At 42.3% G+C, this 22,478-nt stretch overlaps 1 protein-coding gene across 3 annotated transcripts in view; it reads left to right on the forward strand.

Annotated features, from left to right (window-relative positions):
* Ttc26 (tetratricopeptide repeat domain 26) overlaps positions 1–22,478 on the forward strand; it is a 52,748-nt gene that overhangs the window by 13,236 nt on the left and 17,034 nt on the right. For all 3 annotated transcript variants that reach the window (XM_052720896.1, XM_052720898.1, XM_052720897.1), the window contains 7 exons: positions 4,274–4,419; positions 6,910–7,081; positions 9,411–9,485; positions 12,546–12,648; positions 14,785–14,840; positions 16,086–16,139; positions 17,668–17,731. In XM_052720896.1, coding sequence (XP_052576856.1) covers positions 4,274–4,419; positions 6,910–7,081; positions 9,411–9,485; positions 12,546–12,648; positions 14,785–14,840; positions 16,086–16,139; positions 17,668–17,731 — 670 coding nt within the window. The remainder of the gene's footprint in view (positions 1–4,273; positions 4,420–6,909; positions 7,082–9,410; positions 9,486–12,545; positions 12,649–14,784; positions 14,841–16,085; positions 16,140–17,667; positions 17,732–22,478) is intronic.

The raw sequence follows: 22,478 nt of genomic DNA on the forward strand, positions 1-22,478 counted from the left end.
TGTACAAATGTACATGCATACAACATACATCTGTAGTGTATCAGTGATCAAACTGCAAATCAATTTCAGAATTTATATATATATATATATATTTATATATATATATATAATTTTTTTTTTTCTTGAGACAGGTCTTCTGTGTGGCCCTGGCTGTCCTAGAACTTGATTTGTAGACCAAGCTGGCCTTGAACTTACAGAGATCCACCTTCCTTTGCCTCCTGAGTGTTGAGATTAAAGGTGTGTGCCACCACTGCCTGGCCAATTGGACTTATTAACTGCAGAAACAAAGGGGTGTGTGTGTGTGTGTGTGTGTGTGTGTGTGTGTGTGTGTGTGTGTGAGAGAGAGAGAGAGAGAGAGAGAGAGAGAGAGAGAGAGAGAGAGAGAGAGAGAGAGAGAGAGAGAGAGAGAGAGAGAGAGAGAGAGAGAGAGAACATAAGCACAGAGCCCACAGCCCACATCCTATAACACAAATGTGGTCTTCTCAAGAGACAGACACAGAGTGACTTCACAGTTTGGCTGTGTGTCTAAAGTTTGATAAGAAGACTCCCTCTTCTTTTGACTTAGCCCAATCAGTATAATTTGTTAACAAGGTTAAAAGGTAGAGATTTTTTTTATCAGTAAATGTTGTAAGGTTTTCTGAAGGGCATCACTTAGGTCTAGGTGAGGAGAGTGTTAGGAACATAGGTCTTACATCATTTTAGCCCCAAGTAAGCACAGCCTAATTGGTGTACTGGAAATCCTTGACTAAAGCATTGTCTGTCCCTGTGTGAGCACTGTTCATTGCCTCTTTCAACCATTAGGCCCTCCTCAGTAAAGTCAGAAGTCTCTTGCCTTTCTCAGCAGTAAAAGCAGGTTAGACTGGAGGAGAAAAATCCTCTTTTCTCTCCATTTCATCATAATTCTCTATTTTGGTGGGGGGGTGTTTCGAGACAGGGGGTTTCTCTGTGTAGCTTTGTGCCTTTCCTGGAACTCACTCTGTAGCCCAGGCTGGCCTCGAACTCACAGAGAACAGCATGGCTCTGCCTCCCAAGTGCTGGGATTAAAGGCATGTTGTATCATGAATTGTTAGACGGTCACATTAATAAAATCAAACCTGGAGCCAGGTTTTGGGGTGAATGCTGGAAGATCAGAGAAGCAGAACAAGCCACAGCCACCTCACCTTGCCAATTCCTCAGCTGATCCTGTTTCCTCAGACTGGAAGCCTCTGAGTCCTCATCCAGAATGAATCTCAGCTGAACTGTTTGTTGAAATCCTAAAAGCTTAACCAGCCTAGTTCCTGGTTTTTGCTTTCTGCCATCACTTCCTGGGATTAAAGGAATGAGTCACCACACCTGGCTGTTTCCAGTGTGGCTTTAAACTTACAGAGATCCAGATGGATCTCTGCCTCCCAAGTGATAGGAGTAAAGGCGTGTGTGCCACCATTTTCTGGCCTCTATGTCTGTCTAGTGGCTGTTCTGTTCCTTGACTCCAGATAAATTTATTAGGGTGCAATATATTGGGGAACACAATATCACCATAGCATGTGCCACCACTGCCCAGCATAATTTCCTATCTTTTTTTCCTACCTCAATTTCCCTATTCTAGACTTCAACCCCATATAAAAAATTAATTTTATGTATATGGGTATCTTGCCTACATGTATGTATGTATACTGTGTATATACAGTGCCTACACAGGCCAGAGGAGAGTGTCTGATCCCCTGGAACTGGAGTTACAGAAGGTTGTAACCTGCCATGTGGGTGCTGGGAACCGAACCCAGGTTCTCTAGAGCAGCAAGTGCTCTTTATGCTGAGTCATCTCTCTAGGCCCTAACACCTTCATTTTAAGGGTTTCGGAAGACTGAATATCCATCTTCCATAACTTCTTCATAGGAGAACAAAGATGAAGACCCTGCCTACCCAGGGATCAAAAGTCTCAGCTTGTCTGGGCTTAGGACACATTGAGCTGGGGGTTTGGAGGATCATCGTTCAGGGAGACTCGGGGGTGGTAACCATTACATGGACATAAAACCACATAGACAATACATTATGCAACAGATTGGTATGCTCAATCCTAAAATTAGTGCTTAAAAGAGCAGGGCCGTCTTCCATAAGGAGATACCCAAGAACCATTAAGTTAGAAGTCATTAAAACCTAAAGCAAAATCTCACTTCTCACTGACTATTGAAATCTTGGAAAGATGAGGACACACTGTTCAGTTATAAATACATATCATTTTACTTTATTCATGGCACAGTACTCCCTTGTTATTTTTTTTTTTTTTTTTTTGATTTTTCGAGACAGGGTTTCTTTGTGTGGCTTTGCGCCTGTCCTGGAACTCACTTTGTAGAACAGGCTGGCCTCGAACTCACAGAGATCCGCCTGGCTCTGCCTCCCGAGTGCTGGGATTAAAGGCGTGTGCCACCACCACTTGGCGTATTTTGTCTTCTTATATGTAAGATAATTACCACATGGGTCTAACAAAATTATTCCTTTGGTTTTGGGTATTCCCATTAACGCTGGTTAGTAGCCAAATTTGTCTAGAAAAGAGTTCTGGGTTATTGATTAAGGCAGAAAACAAAGTCTTTATATTGGAAAGAAAATTAATATGTTCATGTGTCACATTAAGAGTTACCCCAGGGCATCTGGATGCTTCTCTGAAATTGTTCAGGTGATGCTTTGATCAGGGCTTAGGTAGCAACTTGAGGGTAGCCATCCCTTGAGCTGAAGGCCATCTTTCTTTAGAGGGTGGGACATAGTCCCTCAATTGTAATTTATCTCCTTGCAGAAGAGTCAGGGCCCTGCTTCTTAGCACCCCACTGTCTTAGTCACTGATCTGTTGCTGTGAAGCGACACCATGACCAAGACGACGCTTAGAAAAGACATTTTGTTGGGGGTTTCCTGTGGTTTCAGTGGGTTTGTTCCTGATCATCATGGCGAAGGTAGGCAGGCACAGCACAGCTTTACATCTTGATCAGTGGCAGCAGGCACAGGGAGAGACTGGCCTGGGTTTGTGAAACCTCAAAGCTCACCCCTAGCGACACACCCACTCCAAAGCCACACCCACTTCAACAAGGCCACACCTCCTAATGCTTCCCAAACAGTTTCACTAACTAGGGACTAAGCATTCAATGTGAGCCTGTGGGGGCTACTCCCATGCAAACCACCACACCCACTGAGGGCGGTTCTCTTTTAGTCCCTGGTTTTTGAAACAGATCCTTTAAAAGAAACATTTAAGGAGGCAGGAGAGATGGCGCAGCTGTTAAGAGTGCTTGTGGCAGAGGATCTGTGTTTGGTTCCCAGCACCTATATGGCAGCTCACAGTCACAGTCTGTAATTCTAGTTCCAGAGGATCCAATGTCCTCCTGTTGTCCTCCATGGCCACTAAATACACTTACATAAATAAATGCTGGGAAACACCTATACATATAAGATTAACATAAATCTTCTAAAAAATGAAAATAAAGATTTGAAGCACCAGGAAGGAGTGAATATAGTCTGTGTATCAAGAGTTACATACAAATGTATCATTTGGATCCCATATATAAACAAAGGCAGTTGTTTTGTTATTTATATCTACCTTCTAATAAAATAAGCATAAAAGTTGAATTCTGATAGCCTAAAACAACAACCATATATGATAACTGAAAAGAAGATAAAAACACCTAGAACAGGGTAGCTGGAGAGATGGCTCAGCAGTTAAGAGCACCAACTGCTCTTCCAGAGGTCCTGAGTTCAATTCCCAGCAACCACATGGTGGCTCACAACCATCTGTAATGAGATCTCGTGCCTTCTTCTGGCCTGCAGGCATACATGCAGGCAGAACACTGTATACATAATAAATAAATAAATCTTAAAAAAAAAAACACCTAGAACAGTAAATTAAAAATTGTGTTCACAAAGTTACATGATAACATAATTTTGATTACATACTATTCACCAAAGAAAAAGAAATACAAAAGAATGGGAAAGAATTGTTAAGGGGTGAGGGCAAAGAAATGTAAAAAGAAGAAGAAGAAAGAGAGAAAGGCAGAGAAACATAAGAAGGAGAAGAAATGAGTAGAGTGGAGATATCAAGTAATTAATCATAACTGTAACTTACAGCCTTTCCATTGCCAAGGCTCTGTCTCCAGAGATGATTTGCATCCTTTCTCTACAGGGGGACAAAAGAGATGAGGGCCTAGGAAATGGAGGAAGTAGGGACACAGTGGCCAGAGAGAAGTTCAGACCTCCATCCCATGAGATTCTCTCTTACACGAATGTGAATCTGTGCATGTCTTTTCTCACAATTTAGTTTAATGATGAGAAGAAATTGATGAACTTTCATCAGAATCTTCAGGATATCAAAGAAGACCAGCTTAGCTTGGCCTCAATCCACTATATGCGATCCCATTACCAAGAAGCTATTGACATATACAAGCGGATACTGCTGGATAACAGGTCTGTGTTCTTTCCTCCCTGCTCCCAAATAAATACACGAAGACTTATTCTTACTTATGAATGCCCAGCCTTAGCTTGGCTTGTTTCTAGACATCTTTTCTAACTTAAATTATCCCGTTTCTCTTCTATGTTTTGCCTCTGGACTTTTTGTCTTTCTTCACTCTCTATGTCTTTCTTCCCTTCTTACTCTGGGGCTGGCTGGGTGGCTGGGTGGCTGTCCCCTGGCATCCTCCTCTCCACCTTTTCTAGATCCTATCTCTTCTTCTCTCAAACCTAGATTTCTTCTCCTATTTATTCTCTCTGCCTGCCAGCCACACCTATCCTTTCTCCTCCTAGCCATTGGCTGTTCAGCTCTTTATTAGACTATCAGGTGTTTTGTACAGGCAAAGTAACACAGCTTTACAGAGTTAAACAAATGCAACATAAGACTGCAACACATCTTTGCATCATTAATCAAATATTCCACAGCATAAACAAATGTAACACATCTCAAACTGCTATTCCACAACACTGCCCGCTTGAAATAGCTGCCATTTGATTAGTTTCCTTTGTTTCTAATTTGGCTAAGAATTCTAGTGTCCTCTGGACCTTGTACCACCACATATTCAAGTCTGTTTTGTTGCTAAACTGATGAGGTTAAGAACTCCTTGGATATTGTTCACATCAGACTCTCTACCCTTTTTCTTTTGTTGCTTTTGTTTGTAATTTTATTATATTTTAGGTGTATGGGTGTTTTGCCTGCATGTATATGCACCAAATGTGTGTCTGGTATCTGTGGAGGCCAAAAGATGGCATCAACTTCCCTAGAAGAGGAGTTACATATGGTTGTGAGCTGCCGTGTGTTAAACTACCAACATGCTAGGCAAGATTGCCCACTGGTGCAATAGCGGCATAAAATGCGGTGGGGCAACCAACTGCCTTCTGCTTGGGTTTGAGGCCTGTCCCTCAGGGGGACCTCATTCCTGGCACTGTAAAACTGGTTAAAAGCCCATTACTATAAAAGTCATTGGCCCTAGCACAGAAGCTACTGCTGTTGTTTTTCTAAAGGGACATGATGTGCCTCTCAAATTGCCTTCTAAATGTATATGTTTATACCCACAGATTAGTGCTGCTGTCAGCTTTGGCCAAAAAAAAAAAAAAAAGTTTTTTTTTCTGTAGGTGGCATTAACTATAGATATTCATAGCAAGTCAAAGAGGTTTTCTCTAAGTGCAATATCTGTATCACTCCCTCAAAGGCTCAGGGAACATTAAGGAAGAGAGAGTGGAAAGAATACAAGAGGAAAGGGTGGTAGGCTGAAGAATGCTGCCTTCTGGGCCCTCTTGAATACCTAGCACCTGTGATTCCCTGCACAAGATTGGGCCACTCATCATTCTAATACAGAGGAGGGGATGCTCACAAAGCCCTGCCCTTCTTTGAGGACTTACAGTTAATGGTACTGGAGAGGAGGGGCTTATGTGGCTTCACCTGAGGAGACAGAAGCAGTTAATAGCTGCTGGGAGGAGAGAGGGACATTTTCTTCAGCGGACTGGAAAGTTGCCCATGCTCCTATAACTAACTGCTCACCCTTGCCTCTATACGTAATCCTAATAAAACTCATTGGTTCACACACACAAGACATGATGAAGGGGGTCTGGTAGAAAAGAGGAAGGAATGGGTGGGAGTGGGAAGGTGACAAGAGAGTGTAATGGGGGTGAATACCTCAAAATACATTATATGCATATTTGAAAATGTCATGAAACAGTCATTATGTATAACTAATATATGCTAATAAAAACTTTTATAATAGAATATCAAAGCTGGTTTAAAGACACTCAAATATTACAACTCAAAAAGAGAAAAAATCCACTAGTTATGTCTTGTTTTCTTCCTTCCAGGGCAGATCCTCACCCTGTTCTTTGCCTTATTGTTCATTTGAGCTTTGCAGTTAGACACTTAATATAACATGATAGTTGGAGTCTACTTTTCCTTAAACACTATTAGAATCAATATGACAGGTTTTCTATCTACAAAACTCTATCTGATTCAAACTGACTTACATACTTAGTATCTGAATGTTAAATAATAAACTTCTTTTAACATACATTTGTTTTCCTTCTTCTTAGAAATGAAAACTTTATGAAGTAGATTTCCTAAAGTATCTATATAATAAACACTTATTCCCTTATGAGAATTGTGTCCATGTACCCTTCCAAATCAGATGTGTTGTTGGATATGCAGCTTCTTTGTTCTGTAAGCATGTTGCATCCTTCTGTCCTTCCATCCTCTGTCTTACTGTTATTATATTACTTCTGTATGTAGAAGACTTACCCAGTTGCTATATAAACTTGAAATGATAAAGTAATGATTATTTATTCCAGATTAAAACTGGAAAGGAGTCAAATGAATTTGTTAGTAAGAAAGGAAGCTGTTTGGAAACAATTTGATGATTGTATCAGGAATTAATCCGTCAATCTGTGAAATATACTTCAGCTTGAGTCTTTCTCTAACAGGGAGTACTTGGCCCTCAATGTTTATGTGGCCCTCTGCTACTACAAATTGGATTACTATGATGTGTCCCAAGAAGTCCTGGCTGTTTACCTCCAGCAAATCCCTGACAGTACCATCGCACTCAACCTTAAGGCTTGCAATCACTTTCGCCTTTACAACGGCAAAGCAGCTGAGGTAGGCATGTGGATGTGTTTCTGATGATCTCGGTTCTAATGGGAGTTACTTTATAACAGCTTCCAAGTTAGCCCATAAACTCTAGGATCTATAGCTCTGTAGTAATGCTCCTTGCCAGTGGGATTCTATAACCAAATAATTGTATAAACATTTTTTTTTAGACAGGCTCTCACTATGTAGCTCTGCCTGGCCTCCAACTCCTTATGTACACCATGCTGGCTTTGACCTCACACAGATCTGCCTGCCTCTGCCTCTGAAGTGTTGACATTCAAGGTGTGACACAGAACACCTTGCCCTATATGAAGTTTTTTTTTTTTAAATCTGACATTCTAAACGGAATTTCATTTCTGAATGATCTGTGTTGTATCTAGTGTATTTTCAATAGTTTCACCTAAATGATGTGTAACAATATAACTGTAATGTGAATGTTTAAAACCAGTGCTTCAGCTTCTTTCTCTAAAGTCTGTTCCTGGCTCTGTGGCTGCCTGGCCACCTCATATGTCCAGTACATCATTATTAGAAACCTGGGATGTCTGCCCCTTTCTTCTCCTTCATCTCCATGTCACACCCGCTATTTCCATTAGATATAACTTCTAGATCTCTCTCTCTCTTCCTCTGCCCCATCTTTCTCAGTGTCCATTGGATCTAGTGCTACTAAGTGTTCAAATCTGCCTTCTTAGACACGTGACCTCCCACTTGTACTATTTGGTGTTTGGGCCAAGTCATCATAGGGTCTTACTGTACAGATTCGGCTGCTCATGCTCCTGACCCTCCTCCCTTACTCTCCTAACTGTAGCTTGTACAGGTAGGAACATCTATGAAACCGGCTTATGTAACTTTTTCCCTCCAGGACCTGTTTTCCCTTCACTTACTTTTTTTGGACAATTTTTTTTTTTTTTTTTTTTTTTTTTTTTTGCATGTAACCCTGTCTATTCTGGAACTCACTCTGTAGACCAGGCTGGCCTCAAACTCACAGAGATCCATCTGCCTCTGCCTCCCAAGTGCTGGGATTAAAGGCATGCACCACCACTGCCCAGCTTGTTTTAAAATGTTTTACTAATTCCTCTTCTTTTAGTTGTTTTCATTAAGAACATTAAATAATCTCCAATAATTGAAAAGTGCGATCTGAGGAGCCTGGGTCCCTGACAGCTCTGCAGAGGCCGTGAGACAGGGTAGGGCTCAGTGAGGCAGGCAGGCTGCCTGGGCAGAGTGTCGGAGCTCTCACATGTACACAAGGTGAGCGGCTCCTTCCATGCTGTCCGTAGGCGGCTCTCTTGCCACGCTTAGGACTTGCTGGCCCTCCGCATTTGGTGCCCTCTTCAAGCCAGGTAGTAAGAGGCTTCTGAGGCAGCTGCAGTGTGAGAACCACAGAACTCACATTCGAGGTGGATGTGGCGCTGAGATTACAGCCACACGAGAGCCTCAGAGCAAGCTAGCAAGCCAGGCTAGCGAACTGTCCTAAGAACAGGCGGCACTGGGTGTTGGTAATTTGTATGACAGACGTGAACAAAGCTGGTGGAACGGAGTCTCATCTGAGAAGGAAAAGAATTCCTCTTGCCCTGGAAGATCATGGACAGAACATCTTCAATGGTATCACAGACTTTTAGAGAACAGAATATCCTTTATGATTTCAAAATAATCATGAAAAGAGAAAGAATCCCGTGCCATTTCTGTGTGTGTGCTGGTGCGCAGTGACGTCCCTCTTCAGGGCTGTTTTGAAGGCAGCATGAGAGACGTATGATGGGGGTGTTGCCATTGCTCTTGTCCTCCAAGCAGTAAGGCAGTTTGTTGTTTTTTTTTTTTTTTTTCCAAGACAAGGTCTCACTATGTAAGCCGTCCTGGAACTCGATCTATAGACCAGGCTGGCCTAGAAAAAAAAGAATATAGGTACAATGGTAAGACTGAAAAATAAAAAGCTTAACTTCTAAGTCTTTGGCACTGAAAATAAAAACTAACCCTAGGAGACCAAGAGCTTACCTGCACAATTTTTAAACTTCTTACTGAGTATGAGGCTTGAGACTCTTAACTTTAGAGTGTCATGTACCCACACTTACATGCACACAACCACACAGATACACACACATATACATAATTTAAGAAAATAATAAGCTTGGTGTGGTGGCACATGCTTTTAATCCCAGTATCAGGAGGCAGAGGCAGACAGATCTCTGTAAATTCAAGTCCAGCCTGGTATACATAGCAAGTTCCAAGACAGCCAGGGCTACATAGAACTAAAAAAATAAAAATAAATAAATATAACAAAATAAGTCTTAAAAAATAAGAACTATATGCTTATTACTTTGATAAGCCTTTCCTTTTTATATTTCAGGCAGAACTCAAAAGCTTGATGGACAATGCCTCTTCACCCTTTGAATTTGCTAAAGAACTCATCAGGCACAATCTGGTAAGTTTCCCATCTTGATTGACTTGAGTCCTATTTTATTTTGGTACATCACAGCAATTAAAGATGAATAAAAGGAGATCCCCCAGCAAATATTACACTACTTCAAGGAATGCCTTGTTACTGTGGAAGGGATAAAATGGATTTCTAATACCAGTCTCTGTCCTTAGGGAACCTCTTACTGGGAGGGCATAATGTGGATCACATTTGGAAAGAAAGGCAAGGCAGACCCTTGGGGAAAAAAAAAAGAAGAAGAAGAAGAACATACCCTCATGGGTTAGCATAAGTGAGGACAGTTGTTTGATCTTTGAAGATTGGCTGTGTTTCGAGGGTTCACTCTAATCTAGGACAGGAATCTAGAACAAGTGTGACGTGTAAGATGATCAGAGGATGGTTGATCGAGAGTAGTAAATGCGCACGAGAGAAAGTGGAAAGTCAAGTTGGATGAGTAATGGGTTTAGGGCTGGGTTATGATGGCCACAGCTTGAAGTAAATCTAAGCTCAGATGAAGTTGTTTTCCAGCAACCACACAACATACTGAGACCAGACTATGTGCTTCCAAGCCAGACCCTGGGCGCACTAAGCAGACTGTAGCTTTTCTTTCTGCTTTGTTTGTCTCCTCCTCCTCCTCCACCCCCTCCTCCCCCACCCCCTCCTCCCCCACCCCCTCCTCCTCCCTCTTCTCCTCCTCCGCCCTCCCCCCACCCCAGCTGAGAACCTAACCCAGGGTCTTGTGCTTGCTAAGCAAGCGCTCCACCACTGAGCTAAATCCCCAACCCCTCCTCCTCTTCTTGAGAGAAGATCTCACTACAAATCCCTGGCTGGCTTGGAGCTCTGTATAGACTAGGCTGGCCTGGAACTCTGCATAGACCAGGCTGGCCTGGAACTCTGTATAGACCAGGCTGGACTGGAACTCTGTATAGACCAGGCTGGCCTGGAACTCTGTATAGACCAGACTGTCCTGGAACTCTGTATAGACTGGAACTCTGTATAGACCAGACTGTCCTGGAACTCTGTATAGACTGGAACTCTGTATAGACCAGACTGTCCTGGAACTCTGTATAGACCAGGCTGTCCTGGAACTCTGTATAGACCAGGCTGGACTGGAACTCTGTATAGACCAGGCTGACTGGAACTCTGTATAGACCAGACTGTCCTGGAACTCTGTATAGACCAGACTGTCCTGGAACTCTGTATAGACTGGAACTCTGTATAGACCAGACTGTCCTGGAACTCTGTATAGACTGGAACTCTGTATAGACCAGGCTGTCCTGGAACTCTGTATAGACCAGGCTGTCCTGGAACTCTGTATAGACCAGGCTGGACTGGAACTCTGTATAGACCAGGCTGACTGGAACTGTGTATAGACCAGACTGTCCTGGAACTGTGTATAGACCAGACTGTCCTGGAACTGTGTATAGACCAGACTGTCCTGGAACTCTGTATAGACCAGGCTGGACTGGAACTGTGTATAGACCAGACTGTCCTGGAACTCTGTATAGACCAGACTGTCCTGGAACTCTGTATAGACCAGGCTGGACTGGAACTGTGTATAGACCAGACTGTCCTGGAACTCTGTATAGACCAGGCTGGCCTGGAACTCTGTATAGACCCAGGCTGGCCTGGAACTCTGTAGACCAGGCTGGACTGGAACTCACAGAGATCCACCTGTCTTTGCCTCTCTACTGCTGAGATAAAGGCAAATGTCACCACACTCAGCCAAGCCTGCTTTTTGAGGTCATGTGTGGAATTTTCCACCCATGGCATCAGCAGCAGCAGCACTCAAAACTTTCAGGTCTTAGGGATGTTCAGCCTTTGGTAACCCCAGCCTTCGCCTGCTAAGCCATCTTGTTTTGTAACTTTTCTGAGTAACACCCACCGGCTGATGGACACTGCCATGGTGCTGTGATTTTTCTGGCCCTCTTAAACCCTGCAGCGTCAGACCGCAGAGATGCATGAGACAACACCCCCAGAAGTCCTTTAGTTAAAGGGGTGCACTTGTTCACTAGGGTTCTGGGAGCAAAAGACAAACTTGGGGGAAGCTAAGGAGTGACAGGGTAAGAGGAAATTAGCAGTCAGCCACGGCTTTTGAAGTTTAGCATTGAAAGAAAAAAAAAATAGGGCATTCTCCAGCGGGAACAAAGGAACCAAGCAGAGATTTTACACGAGAACAAAAACCCTTGTGTGTGCTTCTGGTTGAGAAGTGGGGCTGCTACTCTGGGGAGACTGAAGATACAGTGATGAATGGAGAAACAGAGTCAGATGGAGTTAGAACTCAGAGGATCAAGGAGGCAGATAAAGTCCCTTGTTAAAGGAGCCAGGAGAAACTTACAGAAATGAATATTCTAAGGGAGAAATGATGTAGTTCATGCCCGATGACCTCAGTTTCAGTGTGTTTGTGGAGTTTACTGTGTTCTGAACACTGCTAGGCTCTGGAAGTTCAATAGTGGGCACAAACTGTTTGAAAATTTTTATTACATTTCTGTGTGTATGCGTGCATGTGTGGACGTGTGGTGGTCAGCGGACAATTGCTGGAATTAAGAATGTGTGCCAGGTGCTGGTGGCGCACACCTTTAATCCCAGCACTCAGGAGGCAGAGCCAGGCGGATCTCTGTGAGTTCGAGGCCAGCCTGGGCTACCAAGTGAGTTCCAGGAAAAGGCGCAAAGCTACACAGAGAAACCCTGTCTCGAAAAACCAAAAAAAAAAAAAAAGAATGTGGGTCCTGGAGATTGAATCCAAGTTGTCCGTCTTGGCGGCAAGGGCCTTTACCTGCTGAGCCATCTCACTGGCCCTGTTTTTGGTTTTTTTAACTTTGTAACACTTATCATCTGACAACATACTTGGTTGCTTATCTTTCAAATTTTTAATCACATTTCTTAGCTGATTTGTTGTGTGTGCATGTATGCACATGCAAGCATGTGCACCGTGGCAGGCGTGTGCACGTCAGAGGGTGACTTGTGGGAGTGAGTTCTCTCCTGTCACCACCCCTGGGTGTGTGGTAGCAGCGTTCCCAGTGGTGAGCACATGCACCCGTGCTGCCGCAGTAACCCCTCTATGTGCAGGTTGTGTTCCGAGGAGGCGAGGGGGCTTTGCAGGTGTTACCTCCTCTGGTTGACGTCATCCCTGAAGCGAGGCTAAACCTAGTGATTTACTATCTTCGCCAAGGTAAGAAAAATTGGTCATGTTCTGAAGAAAATATTTTAGACTATTGAATCTGATTGAATTAGTTGTATGCACTTTAAATGTATAGCACTTCCAAATACATACTTGCAACAAGGTCATGAGACAAAACAAAGTTCATGGCACTTACTAGTTGTCCTGTTCTCCTTCTCTTCTCTTTGTCTCCTGGCCCTACACCTCTTCCTCCCTCCATTCTTCTTCTTACTGCTCTGTTCTCTATCAATGTCCTTTGTCTTCAGTTTTTTTCTCCTCCTTATTTTCTTTTTCTGTTTGTGTTTCATGAAACTGTACATTCACGTTTTCTTGTGGTTGGTTGGTTTGTTTTAAAACTATCAGCTTTTGTATTTGCTCCAAGTATCCACATCTCTTGCTCTGGAACACAGGTATCTTAGGAGAAATGCTCTGATTGGAAGAGAATGTGATATCTGATGCTCTCATTGTTGGAAACCTTCCTGGAGCAGCTCTTCCCAGAACTTACCAGAGTAGGGTGCTAGGCCACGGACCTGAAACTAGCAGTGAGGCCTTTTCAGGTGCCTGGTGGAGGCCAACCAGGCAACTTATGACTTACTGAGAAAAATGTGTATTTTGTGAGAACATGTCTTGCAAACAGTCCCCTCTATATGATAGATAAGCAAAAAGAAATTTGTTTTTAGATATGAATTAGTGGAAAAGTGAATATACTTTACAAATTATTTTATGAAAAATTTCTAGCATAAACAAAAACAAATTATAGAACCTCCAAAGACTCCAGATTAAATCATTTTTAGGCTGGAGATGGTGGTTCATGACTTTAATCTCTACACTTAGGAGGCAGAGGCAGGTGGATCTTTGTGAATTCAAGGCCAGCCTGGTCTACAGAGTGAGTTCCATGACCACCATTGTTATTTCACTGTTATGTATGTAAGATATATTTCTTTTTGGAAAAAAAAAAGACTTTTTTTTGATTGTTTGTTTTGGTTTTGTTTTTCAAGACAGGGTTTTTTTTGTGTAGCAGTTCTGGTTGTCCTGGAACTCACTTTGTAGATCAGGCCTGCCTCTGTCTCCTGGATGCTGGGATTAAAGGCGTGTGCCAGCTTTCTTATTTATTTTTTTTAAAAGATTATTTATTATGTATACAGTGTTCTGCCTGCATGTGTACCTGCATGACAAAAGAGGGCATCAGATCTCAGTATAGATGGTTGTGGGCCACCATGTGGTTGCTGAGAATTGAACTCAGGTCTTCTAGAAGAGCAGCTAGTGCTCTTAACCTCTGAGCCATCTCTCCAGCCCCAAGTTTTCTTATTTAAATACAAATCCATTGACATAACACCCAGCCTACTTTTTATTTTATTTTACTTTATTTGTTTTTAGATAGGGTCTCTCTGCAATAGCCCTGGCTATCACTCTGTGGACCAGACTGGCCTTGAACTCACAGAGATCCACCTGCCTCTGCCTCCTGAGTGCTGGAATTAAAAGTGTGTGCTACCATGCCTGGCCCAGCCTATATTCTTAACTTGAGCATTTTTTAGGTGTTTTTTTGGCTCAGTATCAGTTTTCTGAAGATAATTGTTTTCATGGGCCAGGGTAGGACTCAGTCCATAAAGTGCTTACCAAGAAAGCCAAGGGGGACCTGAGTTCCAGCTCCAGAAGTCATGTGAAAATGCCGGGGTAGTGTCCCGTGTTTGTAATCTCAGCACTGGGGAGGTGGAGACCGAGGATCCCTGGGTCTCTGGCTAGCCAGGCTGGTCTCAAAGTGACTCTGTCCCTGAGGATGACGCCTGGGGTTGTCCTCTACCCTTCACATGCCTTCACACATGCACATACATACATGCAGTTTTTGGAAAGGAAAATACTTGTTATCTTTAGGATAACTACACAACCTTCAACTTGATAGAGAATTAATGGTCAGATGAAACATATTTTCTGTGTGTATGTTTGTTTGTGTGTGTGTGTGTGTGTGTGTGTGTGTGTACGCACACACACACACGTGTGGCCCTGCACTGCTGTAAAAGCACTCTATTACTAAGCTGCACCCTATTTTGTATGAGGAGTTGAATACTGCAGACTCAGTTTTCCAGGGAGTGCTTCAGAGAGCTTTGTTGAAACACAAGCGCGCGTAACAGCTGACTTCTTACCTTGCAGATGATGTACAGGAAGCTTACAATTTAATCAAGGACCTGGAACCTACTACACCCCAGGTAATTGGAGGTGCCGTACATTTCTGTGAGGCAGGTGCTGTGGGGAGCAGCACTGCAGGCGCACAGCTGTGGGGCAGTCGAGAAGACTGTCTGTAGGAGAGTGAATGTTCTGGGCTTTGTCTTATTATTATTATTAATGTGACTCAGGTCCCTTAATATCGATTAATTCCTAAAAAGTCTAAAGCTTGGAAATATTAAAATGTGTTTAAAAAATCCAAATCTAGAAATGAAATGAGCAACCACTACTAATGTAAGTGTCTGTAGCTTGTCTCTCCCCTCAGTAGGACGCTCACTCCTGCAGTCAGGGACCGTGTCTCTATTGTATCTCCAACACCATGTGTGCTAAGGACATAGTAAGCATCCCTTCATCCAATACCAGACCAGAGGAGGCCGCCAAGGTGGCTTAGTGGGTAAAAGCTGCTGCCATCAAGCCTGACGACCTGTGTTCAGTCCTTGGAATCCACATAGTGGATAGAAAGAGACCAAGCCTACCTCTGAGCGCCACATGCATGCTATGGCTTGTACACATACACACACCCACGAGCACACACACACATGCACACACACACTGAATAAATGTTTTATAAAAAAAAAAAAAAGAAAGAAAAGGAAAACAATCTGAATGAAAAATACTTCCTGACCGGATGGAGCCTATCAAGGCTTTTTCTCAAGGGAACGAAAGGCTCCAGCATCCTTTTGCTATCTAGAATGAGCCCAGACTTGAAAAAATAGGCTATAGATGAGGCTACAAGACTCCAATAGAGCAAGTATCTTGTAAGTAGGTATCAGAAGTTGTCTTTGTCCTGTAGGAAAAGGACCACAGCGTAGTTCTTGTGACATTGGAGGGGGGGATGACACAGATGTAGTGCGTTTCCACAAGCAGTGTCTCCCCTGTTCCTTGGGACAGGGGCTCTCACTGGCCTGGGCTCGCTGGTTAGGTTAGGCTGGCTTGCCTGTCAAGTTCCAGGAATGTGTTTTCACCTCTCCAGCACTGGGATCACAGTGGTTTTCTCCCATGGGTCCTGGGGATTGAACTAGTGTCCTCATGCTACATGGCGAGTCCTTTGCTGACTGGGCTGTCTCCCCAGCCTCCCACCGAGTCATCTCTGCTTAAGACTGAGCTTGTACGATGGTAAACGCTGCTATCTGGGCTCTTGCCTGAGGAGTCAAACCGGACTCAGTTCGTACAAGGGGTCAACAGGATCGCCCACACAACTGATTGATGGTATGATTGTGTTTTCCCAGGAGTATATTCTCAAGGGAGTTGTTAATGCAGCCCTTGGCCAGGAAATGGGTTCGGTGAGTATGAAACCATTGGTAACCCCTACTTTGCAAAGTTCTAGTTATGTGAAAACCAGGATGAATGATGATGAGCAACCAGTAACAAGCTTATGATCACTGGGTTCTTCCGAGGGTCCTTGTACTTTGTTGTTGGGGTGGGGTGTGAGGGAGCAAACCCTTGTGCTTGGTACATACTTGCATTGAGCCATATCCTTGGTCCATCAGTTCCTTTTAATTCTTTAAACCCTCTAGTCCAGGATCCCTGCAAAAACAATTCTATCATGTAGAGATTTTTTTTTTAAAGCTGTAGTCATAAAACTTGCTATTTCTTTAAAAGAGCCCCATTATAATATGGTTGTCTCTTTACTGACGAACACAGAAAATGGATTTGGTACCTAGAAAATGGGACAAATTCCTTCTCTAGAAAAGCTTTTAAGGCACTGGGGATACACCCACATCTCTTTTAGAAAAGCTTTTTTGTTTTTTTAATTTTGGTTTCTTGAGACAGGATCTCATATACTATATCTCCAGGATGGCCTTGAGCTCATACCAATCTTCAGTCTTCCTGCCTCAGTCTCCCCAGAGCTTGGTTTAAAGAGCTTTTTTGTTTGTTTGTTTGTTTTGTTTTTTTTTTGAGACAGGGTCTGTCCTGGAACTCACTCTGTAGACCAGGCTGGCCTCAATCTCAGAGATCCGCTTGCATCTGGAGTACCGGGATTAATGTTGTGTGCCGCCAACGCCTGGCTAAAGAGCTTCTTAGAACTACGAGAGCAGTCTAAAGTTAGGCTGCCCTTGGGCATGGTGGCACACACCTATAACTGCAGGCCAAGGCAAGGGATCTCAAATTCAAGGACAGGCTGGCTTAGATAGTGCAACCATTTCTCAACAGACAGACAGATACATAAACTAAGGTTTTTTATCCATGTTAATGTAGCATATTAAGATCTTGATGGCCGGGCGGTGGTGGCGCACGCCTTTAATCCCAGCACTCGGGAGGCAGAGCCAGGCGGATCTCTGTGAGTTCGAGGCCAGCCTGGTCTACAAAGTGAGTTCCAGGAAAGGCGCAAAACTACAGAGAAACCCTGTCTCGAAAAACCAAAAAAAAAAAAAAAAAAAAAAGATCTTGATGAAGCAAAGAATGTAATAAATAAGCCTTGCATCTCTGGGTCTCTCCATGTAGGCAGCAAATCCTCGTTGCATAAATAAAGGAGTCTAATAATTCTTGTTATGTCCATGGCTTCTGTACAAAGTTCAGACACAGTCAGTGTTACATATTTGTTGAATGTGTAAATTTATTTATTACATGGATTTTAGGGTGGAATTTGGAGGTTAGATTCTTCTCTAATGGACTCTACTTAAGTTTTCACATAATTTCAGGTTGTATTTTTCTTGGGGCTTGTAATAATAAGCTAATAAGAACTTGATTATGTTTTAAAACAAGGATATTTGTTAAATGACATACATGAAAATGCATTGTAATCGTAAGTACAATATAAATAAAGTACTGTGCCTGCTTCCTCTCTCTCAGTTCTGTTCTGTTTTGCAGAGGGATCACATGAAAATCGCCCAGCAGTTTTTCCAGTTAGTAGGAGGATCGGCTAGTGAGTGTGGTATGTCTATGGTCTGTCCTTTGAACCCAGTTCATACTGGAGTTGGTTGATACTGACTAGTGGAGTCTAACCATCGAGGGATTCTTGTTATGCTTTTTGTTATGAAGCAAGGAGTTAGAAATGGGAGTGGAGCGCTGAGGATGTAGCTCATTTAGTAGCATGCTCACCTAGTACTCACAAGGTCTTGGGTTTGATCTCTGGCACCACATTAAGCTAACATGATAGCTGGTACCTATAATTCTAACCCTCGAAGAGAAACAGCTGATCACAAGTTCAAGGAGCCCTTGGCTCCATGGGAAGGCCAGCCTGGGATATAGGAAGCTGTTGCAATAATGATGCTCCCACAAATAAACACAACAGTAAGAGAAAATATCAGAATTATCCCTTTTGAACATGTCGATAAAGAGGGATAAGAAAGGGCTGGGGAGATGGCTCAGTGGTTAAGAAAACTTGCTGCTCTTCCAGAGGACTCAAGTTCAGTTCCCAGCGCCCACATCAGGTGGTTTACAACTGCCTGTATCCCCAGCTCAGGGGAATCCAGAATTCCTTTCTGGACTTCACAGGCACCTGCACTCACATGTGTACATGCCCACACATGTACACACATGTTAATTAAACATTAAAAATAAAATTAAAATTAAAATAGGTTTTTTAGAAAAAAATTAATTAAAATTAAATAAATTAATTAAAATTAAATTAAAAAAATAATTTTTTTTTAGAAAAAAAAAAAAGACTGGGTAGTGGTGGTACACACCTTTAATCCCAGCATTCAGATCATCTCTGTGAGTTCGAGGCTAGTCTGGTCTACAGAGTGAGGTCCAGGACAGCCAGGCCTACATAGGGAAACCCTGTCTCTAAATAAATAAAATAAATAAATAAATAAATAAATAAATAAATAAAAATAAATAAATAAATAAATAAATAAATAATAAAGGACATGAGGCTAGAGAAATGGCTCGTCAGTTAAGAGCACTGTCTGTTCTTACAGAGGACCTGAGTTCAATTCACATTACCCACATGACAACCCACAACTGTTTGTAACTCCAGTCCCAGGGAAACTGATGTCCTTTTCTGTCCTCTATGTATTCCAGGTACACATATGATCCACAGACATAAGTTAGGCAAAAGACTCATACACATAAAACATAAGTATAATTTTTAAAAGTGTGATATGAGAATAAATAAATAGGAATAAATTTGCTCCTTAGTTCCTGAGAATTTTAAGTCTAAATTAGTTTTTTTGTTTTTTGAGACAGGGTATCTCTGTGTAGCCCTGGCTAACCTGAAACTCACTCTGTAGACCAGGCTGGCCTTGAACTCAGAGATCCACCAGCTTCAGCCTTCCAAGTGCTGGGATTGAAGGCATTCACCTCCACTGCCCAGCGCTAAATTAGCTTTAATATGAAATGTTCTGACTGAATTTTTAGCAACTTCTTATATGCCACATTGCAGATTCACCTCCTGTCCCCCATGGGTCATCTACCTTTAAATTTCACTTTTTTTGTTGTTGTTGTTTTGAGACAGGGTCTTATTATGTAGTCTTGGCTGGCCTGGAACTCACTATGTAGAGCAGGTTGGCTTTAAATTTATGATCATCCTGCTTCTGCCTCCCAAGTGCTGGGATTACAGCATGCACCACCACATCCAGCAAAGCCTAACTTCAGAGCATATTTTATTGCTTATGAAAATAACCCAGACTGAGCAGATGGCTCCGTGGTAAAGCACTTGTAATACAAGCATGAGGACCTGAGTTTGGATCCCTGGCACCCATGCGCATCAGGACAGAGTGACGGACATCTGTAATCCCAGTGCTGCTGTGAGCTGGGAGGTGGAGCTAGAGAATCCCTGGAAGTTTGCCGGGCAGCTAGCCTGGCATATGCAGCCAAGCGCAAGAGAGCCTGACTCAAACAAGCTAGAAGGCAAGGAACAACATATGAGGAGGTCCTCGGACCCCCTCACGAATGCCGTGGTATATACACAGACAAACGTGCATACACATCATACATTTACACACATTTGTCACACACATAAAAAGGGGAAAATTAAAACTCAAGGCCAGTGAGCTGAGCTGGTGGGTTAAGACATTTGCTGCCAAAGCTGATGACCTGAGTTTGTCAAAACCCACATGGTAGAAGGAGAGAACCAACTTCTACAACTTGTCCTCTGACCTCTACATGTGCACCATAGCAGATTCATGACCACACTCATATACACACAATTCAAAATGTATAAATAAATGTGATAAAACAAACCCTAAATGTTAAAAAATAATCAGAGGCCATTAAAAAAGAAAGAGAGATGGCTCAGTGGTTAAGAGCATGTATTACTCTTGCAGAGGACTGGAGTTTGGTTCCCAGCACTCATGTTGGGCTGCTCACAACTGTCTGTAACTCTAGCTCCAGGGAATTGGATGCCTTTCTCTGGCTTCTGTGGGCATGTGGAATACTCTCACACACACACATAAACAATATTTAAAAAGAGAGAAAGAGGGGCTGGAGAAATGGCTCAGGTTAAGATCACTTGCTGCTCTTCCAGAAGTCCTGAGTTCAATTCCAAGCAATCACTTGGTGGCCCACAACCATATGTAATGAGAACTGGTGCCCTCTTCTGGTGTACAGGCAGACATGCATACGTAATAAATCAACCAGAGAGAGGATAGATGGATGGATGGATAGATTGATAGATACGTAGATATATAGATAGATGATAGATAGATAGATTTTTAAGTCCTGGTATTACAGATATATGTCATTACACTGAGTTTCTCCCTTCCCACCCCCTATCCTGTTAAAAAATTTAAATCTGCTGGGAATAGTGTCTTTAGTCCCAGCACTCTGGAGGCAGAGGCAGATGGATCTCAGAGTTCCAGGCCAGCCTGGTTTACAGAGCAAAAAATTATACTTGCTGAACTGATTGTTAACTTTTTTTAATTGCTCCTGAAGATTCACAAATGTTTCTCCATTATTTATTGAATAGTATTTCTTTTCCCTATTTCATTTTTTTATTTGTACAACAAAACTTACTAAAGCATTGGGGATATAGCAGCACATAAAACAAGAATCCCTGCCCTGTGGGCTTGCAGTCTAGTGGGACATGGTACAGAACTAGATTATGAAACATAGCAGACTATAACAAACCTTAACCAGCATGGAATCTTTGGAATGCCATGGAGTGGATGAGGATGTCAAACTAGCATCCGCTATCTTTTTTTTAATTTTTAAGTTTATTATTAATTTTTTAAATTTATTTTTCTATTATCAGCTTGATACAATACAAATTCTTATCCTAATAGTGAAATGTTTCATTGAGGCTTGCTCAGTAATTGAGTAAAACCAAAACTTATTATAAGCCACAGTCATCCTAGGGTCCCCCCTGCTATGTAGCCTCCCTGGTTCTGTGGGTTGCAGTCTGATTGTTCTTTGCTTTATATCTAGAATCCACTTATGAGTGAGTACATACCATGTTTGTCTTTCTGGGTTTGGGTTACCTCACTCAGGATGATATTTTCTAGTTCCATCCATTTGCCTGCAAATTTCATGCTGTCATTGTTTTTCTCTGCTGAGTAGTACTCCATTGTGTATATATATGTACCACATTTTCTTAATCCATTCTTCAGTTGACGGGCATCTAGGTTGTTTCCAGGTTCTGGCTATTACGAATAGTGCTGCTGTGAACATAGTTGAGCATGTATCTTTGTGGCATGATTGAGCATTCCTTGGGTATATGCCCAAGAGTGGTATGGCTGGGTCTTGAGGTAGATCCATTCCCAATTTTCTGAGAAACTGCCATACTGATTTCCACAGTGGTTATACAAGTTTGCATTCCCACCAACAGTGGAGGAGTGTTCCCTTTGCTCTGCTTCCTCTCCAACATAGCCTGTCATTAGTGTTTTTGATCATAGCCATTCTGACAGGTGTAAGGTGGTATCTCAGAATCGTTTTGATTTGCATTTCTCTGATGATTAAGGATGTTGAGCATTTCTTTAAATGTCTTTCAGCTATTTGTAATTCTTCTTTTGAGAATTCTCTGTTTAGCTCTTTAGCCCATTTTTTAATTGGATTGTTCAGTATTTTGATGTCTAGTTTCTTGAGTTCTTTATATACTTTGGAGATCAATCCTCTGTCAGATGTGGGGTTGGTGAAGGTTTTTCCCATTCTGTAGGCTGTCTTTTTGTCTTATTGACCGTGTCTTTTGCCTGACAAAAGCTTCTCAGTTTCAAGAGGTCCCATTTATTAATTGTTGTGCTCAGTGTCTGTGCTGCTGGTGTTATATTTAGGAAGTGATCTCCTGTGCCAATGCGTTCAAGAGTACTTCCTACTTTCTCTTCTGTTATGTTTAGTGTAACTTGATTTATGTTGAGGTCTTTGATCCACTTGGACTTGAGTTTTGTGCATGGTGACAGATATGGATCTATTTGTAATCTTTTACATGTTGACATCCAGTTATGCCAGCACCATTTGTTGAAGATACTTTCTTTTTTCTATTGTATAGTTTTGGCTTCTTTGTCAAAAATCAGGTGTTCATATGTGCGTGGATTAATGTCAGGGTCTTCAATTAGATTCCATTGGTCTGTATGTCATTTTTGTTTTGTTTTGTTTTGTTTTTTAAATAGCATCTGCTATCTTAAATAGAAGTGTAAGATCAGAATCAGGTAGCTCCATGGCACATTATTTCCCTGCTTGAATTTGGAGGTGCTATGTTGTGTTGGACAGGTAAATGTGGAGACGGGACCATATTGATTGAGTTG

This window comes from Peromyscus californicus, unplaced genomic scaffold, assembly GCF_007827085.1.
Source record: "Peromyscus californicus insignis strain IS unplaced genomic scaffold, ASM782708v3 Scaffold_6__1_contigs__length_162567912, whole genome shotgun sequence".
Classification (NCBI taxonomy): domain Eukaryota; kingdom Metazoa; phylum Chordata; class Mammalia; order Rodentia; family Cricetidae; genus Peromyscus; species Peromyscus californicus.